This window comes from Lycorma delicatula, chromosome 12, assembly GCF_047948215.1.
Source record: "Lycorma delicatula isolate Av1 chromosome 12, ASM4794821v1, whole genome shotgun sequence".
NCBI lineage: Eukaryota > Metazoa > Arthropoda > Insecta > Hemiptera > Fulgoridae > Lycorma > Lycorma delicatula.
The window spans coordinates 19886600-19905213 of record NC_134466.1 but is presented as its reverse complement, the minus strand read 5'-3'; the positions used below and the strand labels follow the sequence as shown (position 1 = coordinate 19905213).

Genomic DNA, 18614 nt, shown 5'->3' with positions numbered 1-18614 from the left:
TATGATTTTTTACGTTTGACCTGTTTCCAACTTCAGGTCACTAAACGGACTGGATTTTTCGGCTACCTGCAGGATATGGAATAATAAACGATTTCGGAAATGGACTAATACCACTTTTAGAGCTGGCGATGTGGTGGCTAGGGTCAATGTTATTGCCGGTGTAACGGAGACCCTTTCGTTGTCCACATTCCCCCTGCGACGGCAAGCATGTAGCAATGGTGCCCATGTATGTCGGTGCATGGGAGCTCTGAAAGCTTCGGTGAGTAGGAGCCTGGAGTCAGTGCAGAGACAGCGCATCCGATCTCTGGCAGGACATATGCCGGTTCCACCGGAGTACCGGATCGGACCTCCAAGGTTAGTAGCCTTGGAATATGGGGTGTACCCCGGCGGCTAGCCTTGCTACAGAAGGGATAAATGTTCATGAATATTCCTGAACAAACCAACGTGGCAGAGGGTGCGTTTACGAGCACCCTCGTCTAGAAACCTCCGATTCGCCACAAGCGAAGAGGAAAAAAGTAAGGAATCTGATAAGATAAAGAAAGATGCTGATAGAATCAGTAAAGACATAAAGAAAAGTTTATTTGGCTATAGCGTACCTAAGCCAAGATTTTTAATTATTACAAAGGAGAATGGAAACTTTCAAAGAGTTAGCCCATTCTTAATCGCAAGAGAAATTACTAATTGTGCTGGAGGTCCTGTCAATGAAATTCGAAAAACTTTTAATGGGTTGCATGTCGAAACCATCAACGACATGCAAAGCCAGAAAGTTCAGGCGTTGAAGAAGATCGGTGAATTTGCGGTTTCTCTTCAACCGCATAGCACGTTTAACTCATCCAGAGGAGTTGTTGTTTGTCGCGATCTTCTTAATTGAACAGAAGAAGAAATTGTACAAGAAATGTCGAGTCTGGGAGTGACTCAATGTCGCAGACTTACTATGAGAAGAAATGGTGAGATTCTTCCTTCGGCCTCGCATGTTTTGACATTTAATAGGCCAAATCTTCCTGAAAAGGTACAAGCTGGCATCCATCGGCTTGATGTACGAGCTTTCATACCGCAGCCGATGAGATGTTTTAAGTGTCAACGATTCGGACACACAGCAGCAAGATGTGAAGCACAGGAAATATGTCTATGTGGAGAGAAAACACATGAGTGGGACCCATGTAAAGACCCTCCAACCTGCGTTGGCTGTAAAGGGCATCACAATTGTCGTTCAAGAAACTGCCCTACATATAAATTAGAAACAGCCATTCAGGAAGTTAAAACGCATCAGAAGGTCAGTTACCCTGAAGCGAAGAAAATTGTTAATCAACGTACACCACGACCATCTACTTCTTACGCAGAAGCAGCGGCTGCCCCTTCCACATCTAAAATTAATGTGGAGCAGTTGCTTAACACGATGGCACCAAGTCTTGCGACAAAGATTGAAAGAATCATTGATTCAAAGAATGAGTCGACTCATCAGAGAATACAAAGTAAAGATGAGAAGGCTCATCACCGGACTGACTTCGTTGACATGAGAGACGCACCAGCACCGTTTAAAAAACCAACTAAATCTGCGATTGTAAAGTCACCAACTTGCGTAAAAATTAAAAATCTTGATTTATCTGACGGAGAGAAACAGATCACTCCGTCATGTAGTCACAAACCAAAAGAAATTCTGAAAAGAAAATCTAACTCTACTGAAATGAAGGTGCAAGTTATTATAGAAAAAGCACCAGACAGAGATGAAATAAAAACTGCAACAATGGAGCCTCCAAAAGCTCAAAGAATAGCTTCAGCGATAGCATCTATTGCAGCTGGACCCAGCACTGCAGTAGAGGTAGAATCCAGTTCATCAGCCGAGGAAAGTGCATCGCTTGCTAGTTTAATTCAATAGCAACGATGCCAACTGCACCAACGATGTTTTTGTCTCCTGACGTCAGCCGCAGAACGTTACTGGCATCGGAAAGAGAGGAAGACGATGCCATGTCTGAGGCCTCAGATACGCCGTCATCAGAAGTTGAGGCCGTTAGAAGAATGGAGAAACGGTGCAAGAAAGGATGGCCGAAAGGAAAGCCTAGAAAGTAATATTCTGGATTCGAAGTTATAGAAGAACGTACATTTTTGAACATTTTTGACTCACAAGAATGTGAATCATTGAACCTTTTTTTTTTATTTTTTGGAGTGGGATGGGCCTAATGACCAAAGTAGTCGATGCCCCTAAAAACCTCAAAAAAAAAAAAAAATAATAATATTATTATTATTACTATTGTTATTGTTGTTGTTGTGGTTGTGATTACTACTATTATAATTTGTTTATTATTTATATTTATTATTATTGTTTACCGTTGCCATTAGTGTCATTATTATTATTATTGATTTGTCTTTTACTTATGTTTTTAAACCTACAAATTGTAATTACATAAATATTTTCAACTGTTAATCTCTCATTATCCTGAACAGGGGTGAACAAAATACAGTATATTAAAAGTGTTAACTTATTCGTATGTTCACATGTATATAAATAAGTCTTTTATGCAGCCACATCTATTAAACCGGGCAACAAACATGTTTTCATATAACTCAATACTATATATAAGATTACGATAAAATGCCTCATTTTCCTTCTATGGCAATTTGTAAAAAAACATTACACAACCGTTTAAAACATCTTCCCATTGATTTACCTAAAACATAATTAAAAGACTTTTTTTACAGGAACAATGTTACTCTTTAGATTAATTAACAAGTACGGTTAATTTAAAACTTTATAAACACGCTAAATTTTCTCATCTCAGTATAACATGTACATAAATATGTGTTCAAATAAATTTAGTTGTAATTTTATTAATATTTTATATATTTAGTATCCCACCTATTTAATTTAAAATTATTTCATTAGTTTATATTTAACAATACTAATGTTGACTGTAAGTACATACATTTTTATTTTTAAATTAATTTGCATATTGTGACGTGGTTCTGATCAAAATTTTATCACGTTATCCTTTGAGCGATCCAGACAGATGCTGATTCAGTTCCTTTTGTATTTTTTGAGTAACATATGAATCTGTTCCTGACCTACATACGTGTACATAATAGCGTTTTATTATGAAACTGTTAGAATAAAAGATTTATTTATTTCATTTAGGAATGTAATGTTAAATAATTTTAGTTCTTCTTATCCCCGTACTCTCTATTTCCTTCAGGAAAATTAAATATTTAAATACTGGAATGTTCAAGGACTGCTATTTTTCGAAACCTAGCTGTTTTCAGAGGCAAGCAAGAAACTTAATGGTGGCTAAAGAGAAATACTTTATTACTTTCTACCCTGGGGATTAATGATCAAGTGTGATTCAAATGATCACACTGATTCAAATCATTTAACGTGTAATTTTTGTTTAAAAAGTTAGAGGACAAAAGACGACTCCCGTTAAAGCCCACCAGAGCTATAAACGTGCGGGTGGGTGGCGATCGGAAGCGTCATAAGACGGGTGTCTTCCCCTATGGGGTTGGGATGTTCCCTCACTCCAGAAGCCGGGACTCAGTCTTTATGCTCTCGCTTCTAGAGGAGACACCCCAGGAAGGGGTGTCCCCACTGAGACTGCAGTCTCTTAGTGCTCGGGGGCTCTGGAGTACTCGTGCCTAATAGCCACTGCCCACCCGTGCAAGCACCGGCGAACAGCAGCATCCCACGAGTCTGTCCGTCACGCCCTCGCTTTACTCTCTTTTCCTGCATCATATTTGTTATGAATCCTATTATGTAGCTTAAGTTTATTTGTGTGGTATCAAAATGTTATTTTCAAATAAACCTCTTTAGTTTAATTTATATTGATGATTTATGGCTTTATTTTCATTACTGTTTAAAATTTATGAAAACTGAAATTTTAGAGCCTAATATTTTAATAAATTTAAATCTCCCCAATAGTTGCCCTGCAAGGCATTTGAGCACACTAATAAAGCTCTCTATGCTTGAATGATGTCTACTGATTGCTTTATTACTTCCTTAGTGAATGTCAAAGTGTACTCAAAACCATATTAAATGTAAATTATTGATAATTAGGTTATTGGATTAAAATTTTATTAATAATGATTGTCAATTAATTACAGTTCTATAAAGGGCAAGTATGATAGCAATAATTCATCTTGTCTATCAGGGTGAGTATATATATATACTTAAACTAGTATTTACACTGTTTTAAAGTAATTATTGTATATCTTTTATTATTTAATTTTTATTCTAAACAATAGTTAATTAGGAATTTTATTGATCTGTTTTTTTCTTGAAATGTTAAATGGCCAAGGTAGTCATTTTTTGAACAAGTATGATTCAAATAGCAATAAGAACTTTCATGCTCTGATACTAAAATAAGTTTAAGATATATATATCTCTTATCGTATTAATGTATATGATTATATCACTTGAATCAACAATACAAATAAGAATAATATATTAGTTTAGATAAAAAAAGTCCCATTTGATATTTATACAAGAATAGAAAATCAAATCGAAGATGATCAATCATGTACAGAGTGTCCCATATAAAACGCAACCCAACCTTATACTGGTAGGTATTGAAATAATAAAAAGGCATGTGTGAATGTAAATGTAATTTTTATTATTACCATCCATTACCTTACATTTAGAGTAAATGTTGGAAGTGGCCGCCATCTTCTTGAATACAAGCTTCAATTCTTTTTACAGCGTTTCTTGCAACTTTTTTCAAAGTTTGTGGCTGGATATTTACTACAGCTTGTTCAATATTGACTTTCAATTGTTCAAGTGTTCGTGGTTAGTTGCTGTAGGCTTTTTCTTGAGGTAAACCCGTAAAAAAAAATCCGCCGCAGTCAAATCTGGAGATCTTGGTGGCCACAAGCCTCGACCGTTAACACGATTACCAAAGAATTCCTCGACGAAATCAGAAGTTGAACCTGCGTAGTGCGATGTCGTACCGTCATGTTGTAGCCGGCAGTGTCTGTCTTCCTCTTCCAAGACTGCGATGAACTGAAATAAAATATCCTGATATCGTTCTGCATTAATGGTGTACTCGAAGAAAATAGGACCGATTATTTTCTTCCGCGATATCGCGCACCACACGCCCGACTTCTGCGGGTGTAATTGTGTTTGGTGATAGACGTGGGGATTTTCAGCGCTCCAAATTCTACTGTTTTGGCTGTTTACGTAGCCGTCCAAATGAAACCGTGTTTCACCTGTGAAAAATAACAAATTCGTAACGTTAATTCCCTCGCGCAGAAATTGACGGAACCGATGACAATACTGTAGCCGTTTTTCTTTGTCTGGCTCAAGAGGTTGATGAACCGTTTGAATGCGATAAGGTCGTAATTGTAATTGTTTGGTCACCTGATGAACAGTCGATTTAGACAAATTAATTTCAGCAGACAAACGTCTGATCGATTTATTTGGCGAGGTGAGTAATCGGTCTTTGATTTCAGTGACTGTATCTGTATTCAAGACTGACGCAGATCTTTCGTGTTCCTTGTTATTAACACAGCCAGTCTCTAAATTTTGCAACTAACCTTAATACTGATGTTTTGTTAGGAGCTGGTTTATCTGAGTACTTATGGCGAAACAAATCTTGCATTGCAACCACTGATTTCGTACTGAAGTACGACTCAATAATGAAAACACATTCATCTAGCGAAAACACCATCTTGTCTCTAGCAATACACTGAACGTTATGATTGCATTGTTGTTACTATCGGTAGTGTTCTACTGCGTCGCCGCGATGTTCAGATGTTGGACGAGTCCATTTCAGTAACGAGTAGGGGGGTAAGCTTGACTTTTGAAATTTTATGGATCAGTGATTGATGGGTTGCGTTTTATATGGGACACCCTAGTCCCATCTGATATTTATACAAGAACAGAAAATCAAATCGAAGATGATCAATCGTGTATTTCCGTCCAGAAAATATTATTAACAATGCAAGTCATTCAGTTACAACAGAATGAAGTCGAAGAGCTTCTTCAAAAATGTCAACAAATGATTATTGGAAATTTCTGACAATTTTAAATAATGGGAGAATAGAAAAAGAAATCAGTTCTCAGGTTTTTGCAGCCTCAACATAAAAAAAGAGATCTATTACTGTTCTTACTATAACAGAATATTTTCTGCAGCAGTAAAGCAAAGAGTTAGGTCATTAAGTCTGTATAATAACTTGAAATGAAAAACTATAGTGACACTCAATGCTTCATCCATCCATCATAGATGTGGATGAAGCACATATTCATTTTGAAAAATAAGCGTAATAATTCTAAATTTATGGATAATATGATACCTTGCCTTTCGAACTAAAAACTGTCACTCCTCAATAGTATGCCATAATTTTAAAACGTACATTAAATGTTTCCAAGGACAGAATCACCCAATTCACAATTAGCTTCCTGTCAACTAGACAGTGTTTACAACAATGTTTACCTTTACGTACTGAACCTATATGAAAACAGTACAAAAACTCGAAAAGCTATATTACCTGATTCCATAATATCAAGATTTAATACCATATAATTATAATTTTTGGCTAAATTAGTAAACTGTTGAACAAGCAACTCATTGATGCTATGTGAGGGCAAGTCAACATTCAGCAGACAGACCTCAACTTTTGGAATCAATAAGCTTCCTGAGTACTGAATCATGTGCATTGCAGTCTCAGGAGTTTGCACCGATGGGTAAATTTTAGAGCGAGGTTGGACTGTATTTTCATTGGTGATGACTGAAGAAAACGCCTTGTTGCAAGTTGTACAATGGTTTAATGAATTGTCGTCTTGACAGTTAATGAAATAAATTGTAACGTAACGTATAACTTCACATATAAAAATAAAAAATATAAAATTAATTATAACAGTAAAGCTAATATTCTTCCGAACAAAGAATATAGTTCATCCGACTAAGAGTATGACGTGACCGCCTTGGACCTGATTCGAACGCCAAATACTAGTAAATATGAGTAACACTGGTTGTTCATTCGGACGAAATGAAAAATGCGACGGCACAGCGCGGGATTCTAACGTAGAATGGTAGTACGGCTTAACTTTCCGGCAAGCGCTAGCACCCACTAGATCGTAGCATCGGACGCCTCGACGTGGAATCGAACACATTGCCCACCAATTATAATTACCTTAATTATAATTTCGTAATACATTACATGAAATGAAACTTAATATACAAACAAAGAGTATTACATAAATTAATTACGTAAACTTTGGAAGTCCAAAAATTAAAGTTAACTCAACAAATCTAATATTGATACGGTAAAGCTTACAACCAACACAAATTAAAATAAACAAATACATTAGGAAGATGTAAAATAAATCTCATTGATTACATTCGGAATGACTTAAGTCATTGCAAACATTTAAGTTTCGAAAAATAATCATTTTATTAATAGTTCTTTTTACTATCGTGTGATTAGTTTTCACATCAACTAATCTATCTAGTCCATCGTTACCTGGACACACTTCAACAATTATTCCTAATTACCACATCAGTGGAGGAAGATTAATTCCTTTAATTATAACTACATCACCAACACAAATGTTATATTATTCAAAATTTTGCACTTATTTCTCTGTTGTAGAGAATGTAAGTAGTCGTTAGACCATGCCTTATAAAAATATATCTCAGTAATTTTTGTGTGAGCTGCCACCTAGCGAGCTTATTTACGTTAATGCCTGAGAAATTAGGATCAGGTAAGGAAGTTAATGGAGCGAAGGTTAAAAAATGTCCAGGATTAAAAGATGGAGGACGCCACCCACCATGACGGATAAGTATTTGCAACATGGAATTTATTTCTTCCGATGAATGAACTGACAATATAAGATTATTTTTATTCCTTAAATTATAAATGAAGCGACGACAATATGAAAATATGTTTAATGTTCCTACGTACGAAGAAAATGGTTTTGAAAGTTCTAAAGTTTCCGTTGTTTGAAGAGCAGCTATAAACACATTATTTTTGCTAGACTTCTCTTTCTTCAGCGAATCTGGCGGATCACAGAAATTATAGGTGAATTGGATGGCCAGGCGTTCTCCTCTTCCTTAAAAATGACGGACCATTCTACCAGAGTTATGACGAAGTTAATGAATCCGGCATGCAACCACGTGACTGGACGTTTGCGGGGTTATCCCTTGAAGGAATGAGGTTCCATAAGCACTCCTTAGTTCGCTCTTGAATTTCGCAAACTCTTTTTGCGACGAATATCTTCATCTATTAGCAAGCGAAGACAACCAGTAAAGTACTACTTTAGAATCCAACCAAAAATGGATTGAAACAAATCTTACATCTAAAACATATTGAAATAGACAAGATAATAGAAGAGCCGCATTCAGCTCTAAAATAGGAATAGAGATTTGCTTGACTGGAGTAGTAGTTTCAATGTGTTCATTGGTATCAACAGATCTGATGAAAAAACATGCACCATATGCGCTACTACTTGCACCATAAAATCAATGTAATTGGTAACTCTTACTTACACTAATTTTAACTATTCTAGGAATCTTAAAATTACTTGACGATTTGAGCTGAGAATACAGAGAATTCCATTTTTCAGCTAGCGGGGTGGAAAGAACTTCATTCCATTTAAGGTTAGTGCACCATAACTCTTGTATGAGCACTTTAAAAGGAACGATTATAGGAGCAATTAGTCCTAAAGGATCGAACAATGAACAATTGATTGGCAAAACGGAACGCTTGCTATAAGAAGTATTATTATCTTTTGGTTTGAATTGATTAATGAAATCATCGCCTTGAGGATTCCAAAATAATCTATGTGTCTTGATATATTCATCTTTATCTAATTTGGTGAAAGAATCAGAATTGTCAAACATATCTGGAACGTTGGAATGGCATTTATGTTGTGAAAGTCCATATTTGAAAAGCAATAAAGAAAAATCATTGTGTAATTGTTTCAACTGATCGATGTCACAACCAGTGAGCAGATCATCGACATAAAAATTTTCCTTAATTACTTGGCAAGCTTGAGGAAAAAAAGGCTTCATTTTGATTGGAAATTTCAATCAAACATCTTGTGGCTAGAAAACTTGAAGGCGCTAAACCATTAGTAACTGTAAGTTATATGGAATGATTGATGAGTTGGTATCATCATACCAGAGAATTCTTTATAATGAAAAATCTCAAGGATTAATGCAAATTTGTCTGTACATTTTAAGAATGTCTCCTGATAGCACGTAGCTGTGAGTTCAAAAAGAATTATAATTGAAAATAAATCTTGGTGTACTACTGGAACTGTAACAAGAATTAATTTGAGTATTGGCCATTTGAAGTTTTTGCATTATCAACAAATACTACTCTTGTTTTCGCATTGGTGGAAGATTAACGAAATACTGCGTGATGAAGCAAATAAAAGGTTTCAGAATGAGAATGAATGAGATGAATCTACAGGTTGCACGTTATCTAATTCTTGATATTCTTTCATGAAATAGAAGTAGTTTTCCGTGACTTACAATTTTTCTTAAATATACGCTGTAATAAATTGAAACGATGTTTGGCATTTGCAAACGAATATCCTAAAGTACAATTTTCCTTATGAGGAAGAGATAGAACAAATCGGCCTTTATCATAACGAAAGGTATTTTCACCAAAATGTTTTTCGAAGAATGATTCATCCTTGGTTAGTAAACGATCTTCTATCTCTTCGGATCTCGAAAATGATTCTAATTGTGAGGAAAGCTGTTCATTGCTGACAAAAAGTGATGTTGAATTTTAATTGTTTTTCCGGTTAATAGGTTTAGTGGGGATTTGACCAGAAACTATGAAACCAAGACGAGTTTCTTGAAGTATGGTATGATTGGCATTATGAGTTAATTGAACAGGCTTAAGTAGAGAAAGATAATATTGAGCTCCTAGGAGAATGTAGATTTGCCCAGGAATATTAAAATTAGAATCGGCTAGAAAAACGTAAGAAAGAATTTCCCAGTCAGTTACGTTAACAAAATCATTAGATAACAAACATGTAATGGATGGCATTACATGACATTTCAAGTTAAAATTAAAATCTTCATATCTAGAATTAATATTCAAATCAATCCTTAGCTTAGATTTGTGGTCGGCATAAGAACAGGTTTGATTTGAAGCCCAAGTTTGGCGACAAACCTTTCAGTACAAAATTAAGTCACCGAAGCGGAATCAAGTAAGACCCTGACTTGGATGAAATTACCTTTTATTAATTTTCAGGCGTTACTGACAAATTTTGTTTTACATCAAGAGCATTGCCTCTTAAGAAATTTGTAAGGTAATAAAATTTTTCAACATTAGAAAATTCTTCTCGGTTGTGATCTAAATTAATAAAAATATCCAAGAATTTATGCCAAACCTTCACATCACCGTGAAATGGCTCAATTTGTATGGGTTTTAAAGAAATTGGATTACGTTTGTTAATTACTTTAATTGCATCAGTTACCTCTGAAATTTTGAAACGATTTTCTAATTTTTTATGTTTTAACCTAAGTTTGTCGAAAATGTTATCTTATATGTACCTATTATGTAGGTCTTTATCTGTTGCATCATGGTGCAATTAGATTTCAGATTGAACATCAAAAAATAGTTTTTCGTATACTAACAGTTTATCAAACCTAATGGTAAATAGGTCGTAATCGCCTGAATTAAGATCAAAGTTTTCAATGAATGTTTTTAAATGGCTATACTATTCTTCATACTGTCTCGTTTATTAATTACATTTACGAATTCCATTTTTATTGGAATCATACACAAAATAATATCAAATTAGAATGAAATAAAGTTGAAATGAAACAAAGCGCTTGTTTTGTACAGCGCAACAAAAGGAAAACTTGTCCAAAATGGAATCGAGGGTTGATCTTTATACCTGTGGATGTAAGATTATGCTTATATTCAAAAACTTAACTGTGCCATAAACCATTGAAACAATTAACTATTGAAATATTTACTAACATTTGAATTTTTCAGTAAAGTTAATTTTTTTTAAATGCATTTTTAACATACACCCTTTATTTTTGAAACGGTTTTTATAAATACCGTGTTGTTGACTTGGTTTGACCTTATCGAAGACCCTGGATGAATGATGTAGAGCAGCTTAGTCCGTGTCGTTATTACAGCGACTAGACGATACTGTCCCTCAATTCGGCCAATTAACCATCCGGCCCGGAGGACCATGAAATGTATGGTAGATATTAGAGTGAGGTTGGACTGTACGTTTGTAGGTGATGAATGAAGAAACCCCTTGTTGCTTGTTGAATAATGGTTTAATGAATTGTCGTCTTGACAGTTAATGAAATAAATTGTAACATAACCTATAACTTCACATATAAAAAAAAATATCAAATTAAATAAAACATTTAAAACTAACGTTCATCCGAACAAAGAATAGAGTCTATCTAGACTAACAGTATGACGTGACCACCTTGGATCTGATTCGAGCGCCGAATACTAGTAACTATGGGTAAAACTCATTGTCCATCCGTACAAAATGAAAAATGCGACCGCACAGCGCGGGATTCCAACGTAGAATGGTAGTACGGCTTAACTTTCCGGCTAGCGCTATCATCCACTAGATCGCACCACCGGACGGCTCAACATGGAACGAAGCGCTGATAAAATAGTAGTTCACCTCATTTTACTCAAAATTTAGCCATGTAATTAATCGTTTAAATTACAAATCTCACCCTATTATTAATGTCGATATGAACTACTATATTTTCCTCATGAGCATGTCAGCCCTGAGTTGGGTTTTATACTGTTACCAGATACAATAAAATCTTTTGGATGATAAATTGCTGATATTTTTTTGTTTTCTTCTGAATGCTATTGATATTATGCTATCGCATGATTCACACGTTTTAACAATATAAAAAACTGCTTAAATTTTAAATGCAGGTGCATAATTCTATCTTCTGGTAAGTGAGTGGATAAAAAAATATTTGTATAGTATTCAGAGATATAGTTTTTGCAACGTTTTCTATGATCAATCTTAGTTTTAATGAAAATAGTTCAAATTTTTTATACAATTAAAATAATTTGAACAGGTAACAGAAACAGATCATGGAAAGTTTAAAAAATAAATAAGGAACGTTGAATTAAAAATTCTTAAAAATAGGTTTGATAAATTATTATTATTATTATGAGGAAAGAAGATGAATAATAACAATGAAAACAGAGCCTAAATATTAACTTAATATTAATGAGATTTTTGCATTTTATTTTGTTTTTATTTTTAAATTTCTTTTATTAACTTATTAAAATGTCTATTTGTTTATAATATACAGACTTTTTGGAGAAACTGCTCTTGATAAATTAAAAAAACAGTAAGTAGTCTCTATAAAACAATTTTATTTAAAATTGGCTAGTTTCTCCTTTCGCAGAATTATCATTTAATAGGAGGAAACTGGTTGTTTGCATTTCTCCTCTCCAACTTCTCGTTCATCTCATAAATACAGTTGAGTTCCATTTCAAGCTGTTATTACTTTTCTGTTTCCTTTTATATTTAGCTTTTAAAATTCCTACTTGAATACAGATAAATCTAAAAAACACTCAATACATAATTTTCATCTTTTAATTTTATGACTAAACGAAGATCCTTTTCTTCCAAAACTTCATCATAGTACAATTTAACAAGTTTGTATTCCCTCCTTTTTTCTGTGTTACCTAATTTAAACAACTCGTCTCGTTTTACTTTCTTATATTTTTTTGAGGTTTGTTTTTTATAAATTTTATGGCTTATTCGTTTATGTTTTTTGAATTTTATTTTTATTTTTATATATATTCATTTATAAATGAATTTTTATATCATATACGGCAACTTATTTTCGTTGTATTAGTCAAAAAAAGGAAAACCATAAATATACCTTCATAATATTGCTAAGATTATAGCTCAATTTTATAATTCAACTGAATGTACTTCTCCAATTATTTCCATGCATTTTAAGTGCTTAGCCAATAAATTGTGTAGAATTGTCGGTTGGGTAAATAATGAAGTGAACAATATATTTAGAGTTTAGACTAATTTATTTAAATTAATTTATAATGTTTTATATTTTTTTAAGATTTATTTTAATATTTTAGAGTCTGTGCACCATATAAATTCATACTAGTAAAGATTTGATAGATCGTTGAAAACTTTAGCTAGGTTAACTTTTAAAATCCTACAAATATGAGAAATGTGAATCGTTTGAAAAACCGTTCTAGACTGAAGAAACAAAGAACAAAACGATAAAGAATAATAGGAAATTATATGAACACAGGACTCTTTACAAGATAAAAAAGAAATCATTACTTGATTTCATATCTGAATGGAGTGCCGCCTAAAAATCGGAAATTTCTTATGAATGTTTATCGGTACTTGTATAATGAAATAAGAAATAATAACTCTCATAGAGATAATGTTGAATAGAATAAGCTCTTAAAACATGTAAATTATTAACCAAATAGAAAATTGTGTTGAATAAGTTCTTTGAATTAATAAACCTTGAATTAATTAAGTGCGTAGAAAAAGCTGATACCTTGAAGAAGCAAATCACTTGAACAAGTAGATTGATTCATCGAATAAGTGATTAAATAAATAATTTCTGTGTTTGAAAATACACCTTGAATATAAGCACTGGTTCAATTCTTTAAGACTGGTAACAAACATAGCTTGTGTATTGGTCTACGAAGTATTCCAAAAGACTTTATCACGATCGCAACACGTACTAAATTGTCTGATCATGTAAATATTTCTGTTATTAAGCCATGTTTCCACTGTAAAGAGTTCTGTTCTGTTCCACTATTTTATTTGATATTAATATATCTTTTACAGATGTTCCTCTTAGGAGTTTTCAATTTGTTACGTTGTTGCAATTGATTTAAATAATCTTTCGACCATTAATTCCAAATGAACTGCGTAAATTTTTGCGTTAGTTGCCAACTGTCTAAACGATTAATAGAAATCTCAGTGAAATCGGGGATAGGAATCGGTGGTGAGAGGTGATTCAATCAGAACGTGTCCAAGTGGTAATGGTTGTGGATTACACAAATCTGAAGATACGGCATATAATAGGGGTGAATTTAAATAATTTTAAATTTGGTAAATTACGGTGTATAACTTTTGAAAATTAATAATAGGATGTCCTGTGATAAACTAAGTGTTAAGATGAAAGTTAAACCGTTTTATGCCGCATTCCCACACCCATCAAAATGCGGTAATGAAGAAGGTATGAACGCCCAATTTATACCTTGTGATGTGGGAAAGGAATGAATATTACAGTGGTTTGATTGGAAGTCCTTTGATTTAAATATTTTAAACAACATCGACAGAAAATATTGTTTGCAGCCTTGAAAGCTTGTTCGTTACGGGAAAATATTTGATTTGGTATACTGTACTTGAAAGGAAGCGCTTTAATGCGGCAATGAATGCTTCCGATGTTAAATTGGATATTAATTCTAAATGTACAGGCATAGTTGAAATTCATATGAACAGCCATGAATAAGTTCTTGGTACGAGTGGTGCAACCCCAGACAACCCTTGAACTGATTGGATGAAATATTTCAATTAGAATAAATGGTTCTTACATATACACATCTCGCATTACCTTATACGTTACTTTATGCGTTGGTAAATCCAATAATTTAAAATGATTTAGTAGAATTATTATTAATTAATCTCTTAATGATAACATTGACAACTAACCTAAACTTATTGTATAGATCTTTCTACTAGGACAATAAATTATCACTTAAGCTTTCAATCGCAATGACATTTAATTTGCCGCAGTTGTTGAGTAGAATGATTGCACAAGAATACCATCGGCCCAATCAAGACTAATGGGTCGTAAATTCCAGTAATCATAAATCATTTTTTTAGTCAGTACATTATTTTTCCCTTAAGTAAATTAAAAACCACCATTTGTCTGAATCATTGTTCCATAAATTACCTAATTATCGTTTAATTGAATTATGCTTGAATTATTAGTTAACAACTTACGTATTGGAGACCCACATTGATTTAACAAATATCTTATGTCTGCCTTGCACGTCTTTAATACATCTAAGTTTCCAGGTCCTGATATAAGATGACCGCCATAAAAGTCGTTTAATATAGCTTCACAAGCAGCAATATTAATTATTTTTTTTTTTTTTTAGCGCACAATAAAGTTTCGTTGTCATCGCCCGGTCATAATATTACTATCGTAAGAAGTTTAACGTTAACTTACAAATTTAACTGATTTAAAACGTCTATTAGATATGCAAAAAGAAAAAGAAAATCATGCTATTCACTTTGCCACTCATCATGAGCCACTGTCTTCAGGCAACCGGCAATATCTTCAGAAATAATACGATCAATGAAAGGAGAATGGAAACAAGCCTGTTTTGGCGTACGGTCAGCGTGCTCATTGCCTGAAATTCCAATTTTGCTGGGGATCCAACAGAAGTTCCCGACTTCTGTTGGATCCCCAGGCCAAACATATATATTCTATGCAAAACACAAAAGCACAACCAACAAAGTTATCGTGTTTAGAGCCGTCGTTATAATCAGAATAGCATCTGTATTCAACCTATGTACATTATTGTAAAATTTTTCTTGTAATATAACAGGATTCATGTATTTTTTATAATATGGGCAAAAATTAAACCAATAATTCTCGAAAAAAGGCAGTAAATAAGGGTAATAATGTTGTGGAACTGGAGGCAATTGTAGATTTAGAGATAAGAAAAGACGATTAGCTTTAATGCCTAGCGGGACACTACATTCTGGCCGTTCCTGATATCGATTATGATATAATCGTGTTGTTTGGAGAAAACTATGCGAAATTCGTATGATTTGGTTGCGATTTAATGTGGAAAACTAGGAGCAGATCGTTTGGTTTCGTCTTTCCTAAAGACATGGCTAATCGTTGTTCACTAGTAGACTTACCACAGGAGTTGAACGAAAGGTACATGTAGCTTGCCAGATGTTAGATGAATATATTCACTTGCACTATTAAGTGTCAGGTATGTGAACTTGGCAAGTTGGTAGATCGCGCTAAAACTCTTACCGTACTACCTATTGTCTGCTTTCCCAAACACCCATCTGCGTGGCTGACTGACGCAAATTACTATTACCTAGCGAGATATCAATCGGTCTGTGAAAAGTTTTTCAAACCAAAAATATAGAGGACATTCTCCTCTACAATTAATGTTTTTTATTTTATACCGTATAATTTGAAATTGAAATACTAGGTGACGCTGAAGTTCTAAAAAACGTTGTAAACGAGTAGATCGGTTTCGAACACGTGCCCAATTCACAACATTTTCACAAGCTACAGCTCCAAAAATACAAGAAAATTGTATAATAAAATAATTGTATAATTATTATTGTATAATAGAATAATTGTATTGTATTGTTGTCGTACAAGAAAATTGTATAATTAAAAGTTGTCTGTTTTTTGACATTAACAACTTTTACAAATGTAATACAGACGAAAAACAATTTTTTTCTGGTGAAAAAACTGAAAAGACACGTTTTTTACAATTTCAGCGCCACCTAGTATTTCAATTTCAAATTATACGGCATAACTTCATAAACATTAATTGTAGAGGAGAATGTTTTCTAAATTTTTTGTTGGAAAAACCTTTCTCTAATATGCATAGATTCAGAGAAAAACTCATTTAAAATACTTTTTGAGTTATTCAAAAATCTACGGGAGGGGGATGTTAAAAATCTGGAGTTAACCCTCGCCCATCATCCATAACAAAGAAAAAACATCAATCGATAGGTAAGGATTTTCAAATAAAAATAAAAATTGACTATTTCATATGATAGGGTCTAACTTGGAAGTTAGAATCTGTTACGATAAGTTCAACGTCAGTTGGAAAATTTTTGGCTTTAAGTGGATTTACGGATTAACTGATCATATTAATAAACAGAAAAGTTTAGACAAAGACTCTCTTTGAAATGAATATCTAGAGTTTCTCTACAAGTAAGTTATTACTAAATCTACTTTCTATTAAATTAATTGTCACTAGGCAATTCTCATTTATGATGCGTAAATTTTGTATCGTTCAAATGCTGTATCCTTAATGAAGAATGAAGATAATGCAACTATTAAAATAAAAGAGATCACTTGTAGAATGAACTAAGCCGTTAAGCATAGCAAAGTAATATTACCACAACAGAATATTGCTGTCAAATGATGGTAATTTGATTAGTGGCAACTGAATAGTATTGGCTAGCAGTGCGAGATGTATTTTGACTTGAGTTTAGGTTATCACAAATATATATATTTATCATTTGGTTTATATTCTAAGGAACAAAATCATCTTCAATCTGAAGCTTATCGTTTTCAATACTTCCAAAAAAATTTAGGCCATCAATTTAGATAGAGTAGTATCATAGTTTTGCGACATCTTGCAAATTCCGTAACTTAATATATAATGAGTAGCTGCCATTAATTTAAGGGTAAATTTTTCTGGATTCTGATGGTTCAATCACCAACAGATGCATTTTTTTTTTCAATTAAAAATATAACAAAATAGTTTCTAGTCAATTAAATTAAAGTTATTTTCAACTGATTATCTTTAGTTTGTCTGATAGCATTGATTCATAAAATGTAATGTAACTTAAAATTCTGATTTATGAATCACATCTGTAGGTATATATCTAATGAAAATGCGATAATGTAATATTTTAGCAACTTTATACAAATTTCTTAATTTGTTCATTATAGATTGTTAACTTTATACATGAATTTATAACAGTTTGAAAGTGAACATTATATGATGAATTTAAGGGAAGCTATTTTTATATTTGCTGTACATTAGGAGAATTTTAAGTTCAGAATATATTTTTTTTAAATCTCTATAATTTAATACAATTATTGTAAGTTATTCATTTGAGCAATTGAAGTATGTAGATTATAACTATATGATACCACTTTCATTCCTGTGACTTCGTGACGGTGCTGATGTAAAAGATTCCAAAACATTGTATTCGCATATTAGTGTGAACATAAGTACATCAGTTTTTTATTTAAAAAAAAAGAATGTAATTAAACAAGAGGATTTTCAGAAAATATTAATTATAGACATACTCAGTTATTGAAATGTAAGATTTTTTATGTTATTCATTATTATTGAGGCATGGATCAAATTTTTTTATGTATTTATTTCTGTCAGGTATTTGTTTATATATTTTTTTTTTGCAGTAAATATTATAATGAAGATGTGTAAGTACCGATACAATTTATTATTCTAAAATATAGACCTTAAGAACATCTTAGGTTTACAAATATTATACCATTTATTTATTAAATTTTTCCATTTTTTAAATTACAGAAGATTAGTATTTAGGTAGATTCATAAAAAAAGCTACCTATTATAACGGGTACCATGATTCGACTTCCGGAAAATTTCAACTTATCTTCGCGTTTCACATCCGCCAGACCCCAAAACCAGCGTCAGTTCAAAAGTTTATATATACATTATATAATTTCACTTTCTTATGGACACGATAACTGCCGTAATTTTGGGCGAATCACTTTCAAATTGATACATAAAATACATCGACCAAAATTCGATCAAGTTCGTTGATGAGCAAGATCGGACCATGGAAATGGGGAAACTTTTTCTAAAAAACAAAATATCGCTATAACTTTATTATTAAGTAAAAT

General features: G+C 33.0%; 1 protein-coding gene across 17 annotated transcripts in view; it reads left to right on the top strand.

Moving 5' to 3' along the window:
* Positions 1-18614, top strand: part of LOC142333432 (uncharacterized) — a 115822-nt gene that overhangs the window by 26226 nt on the left and 70982 nt on the right. For 5 of the 17 annotated variants that reach the window (XM_075380520.1, XM_075380515.1, XM_075380511.1 and 2 more), the window contains exons 4-6: positions 4090-4137; positions 12258-12296; positions 18150-18170. The exons of 2 other annotated variants lie outside the window; for them this stretch is intronic. In XM_075380520.1, the coding sequence (XP_075236635.1) occupies positions 4090-4137; positions 12258-12296; positions 18150-18170 (108 nt within the window). The remainder of the gene's footprint in view (positions 1-4089; positions 4138-12257; positions 12297-18149; positions 18171-18614) is intronic. 10 more of the 17 variants (XM_075380522.1, XM_075380512.1, XM_075380509.1 and 7 more) reach the window with 5 other exon arrangements.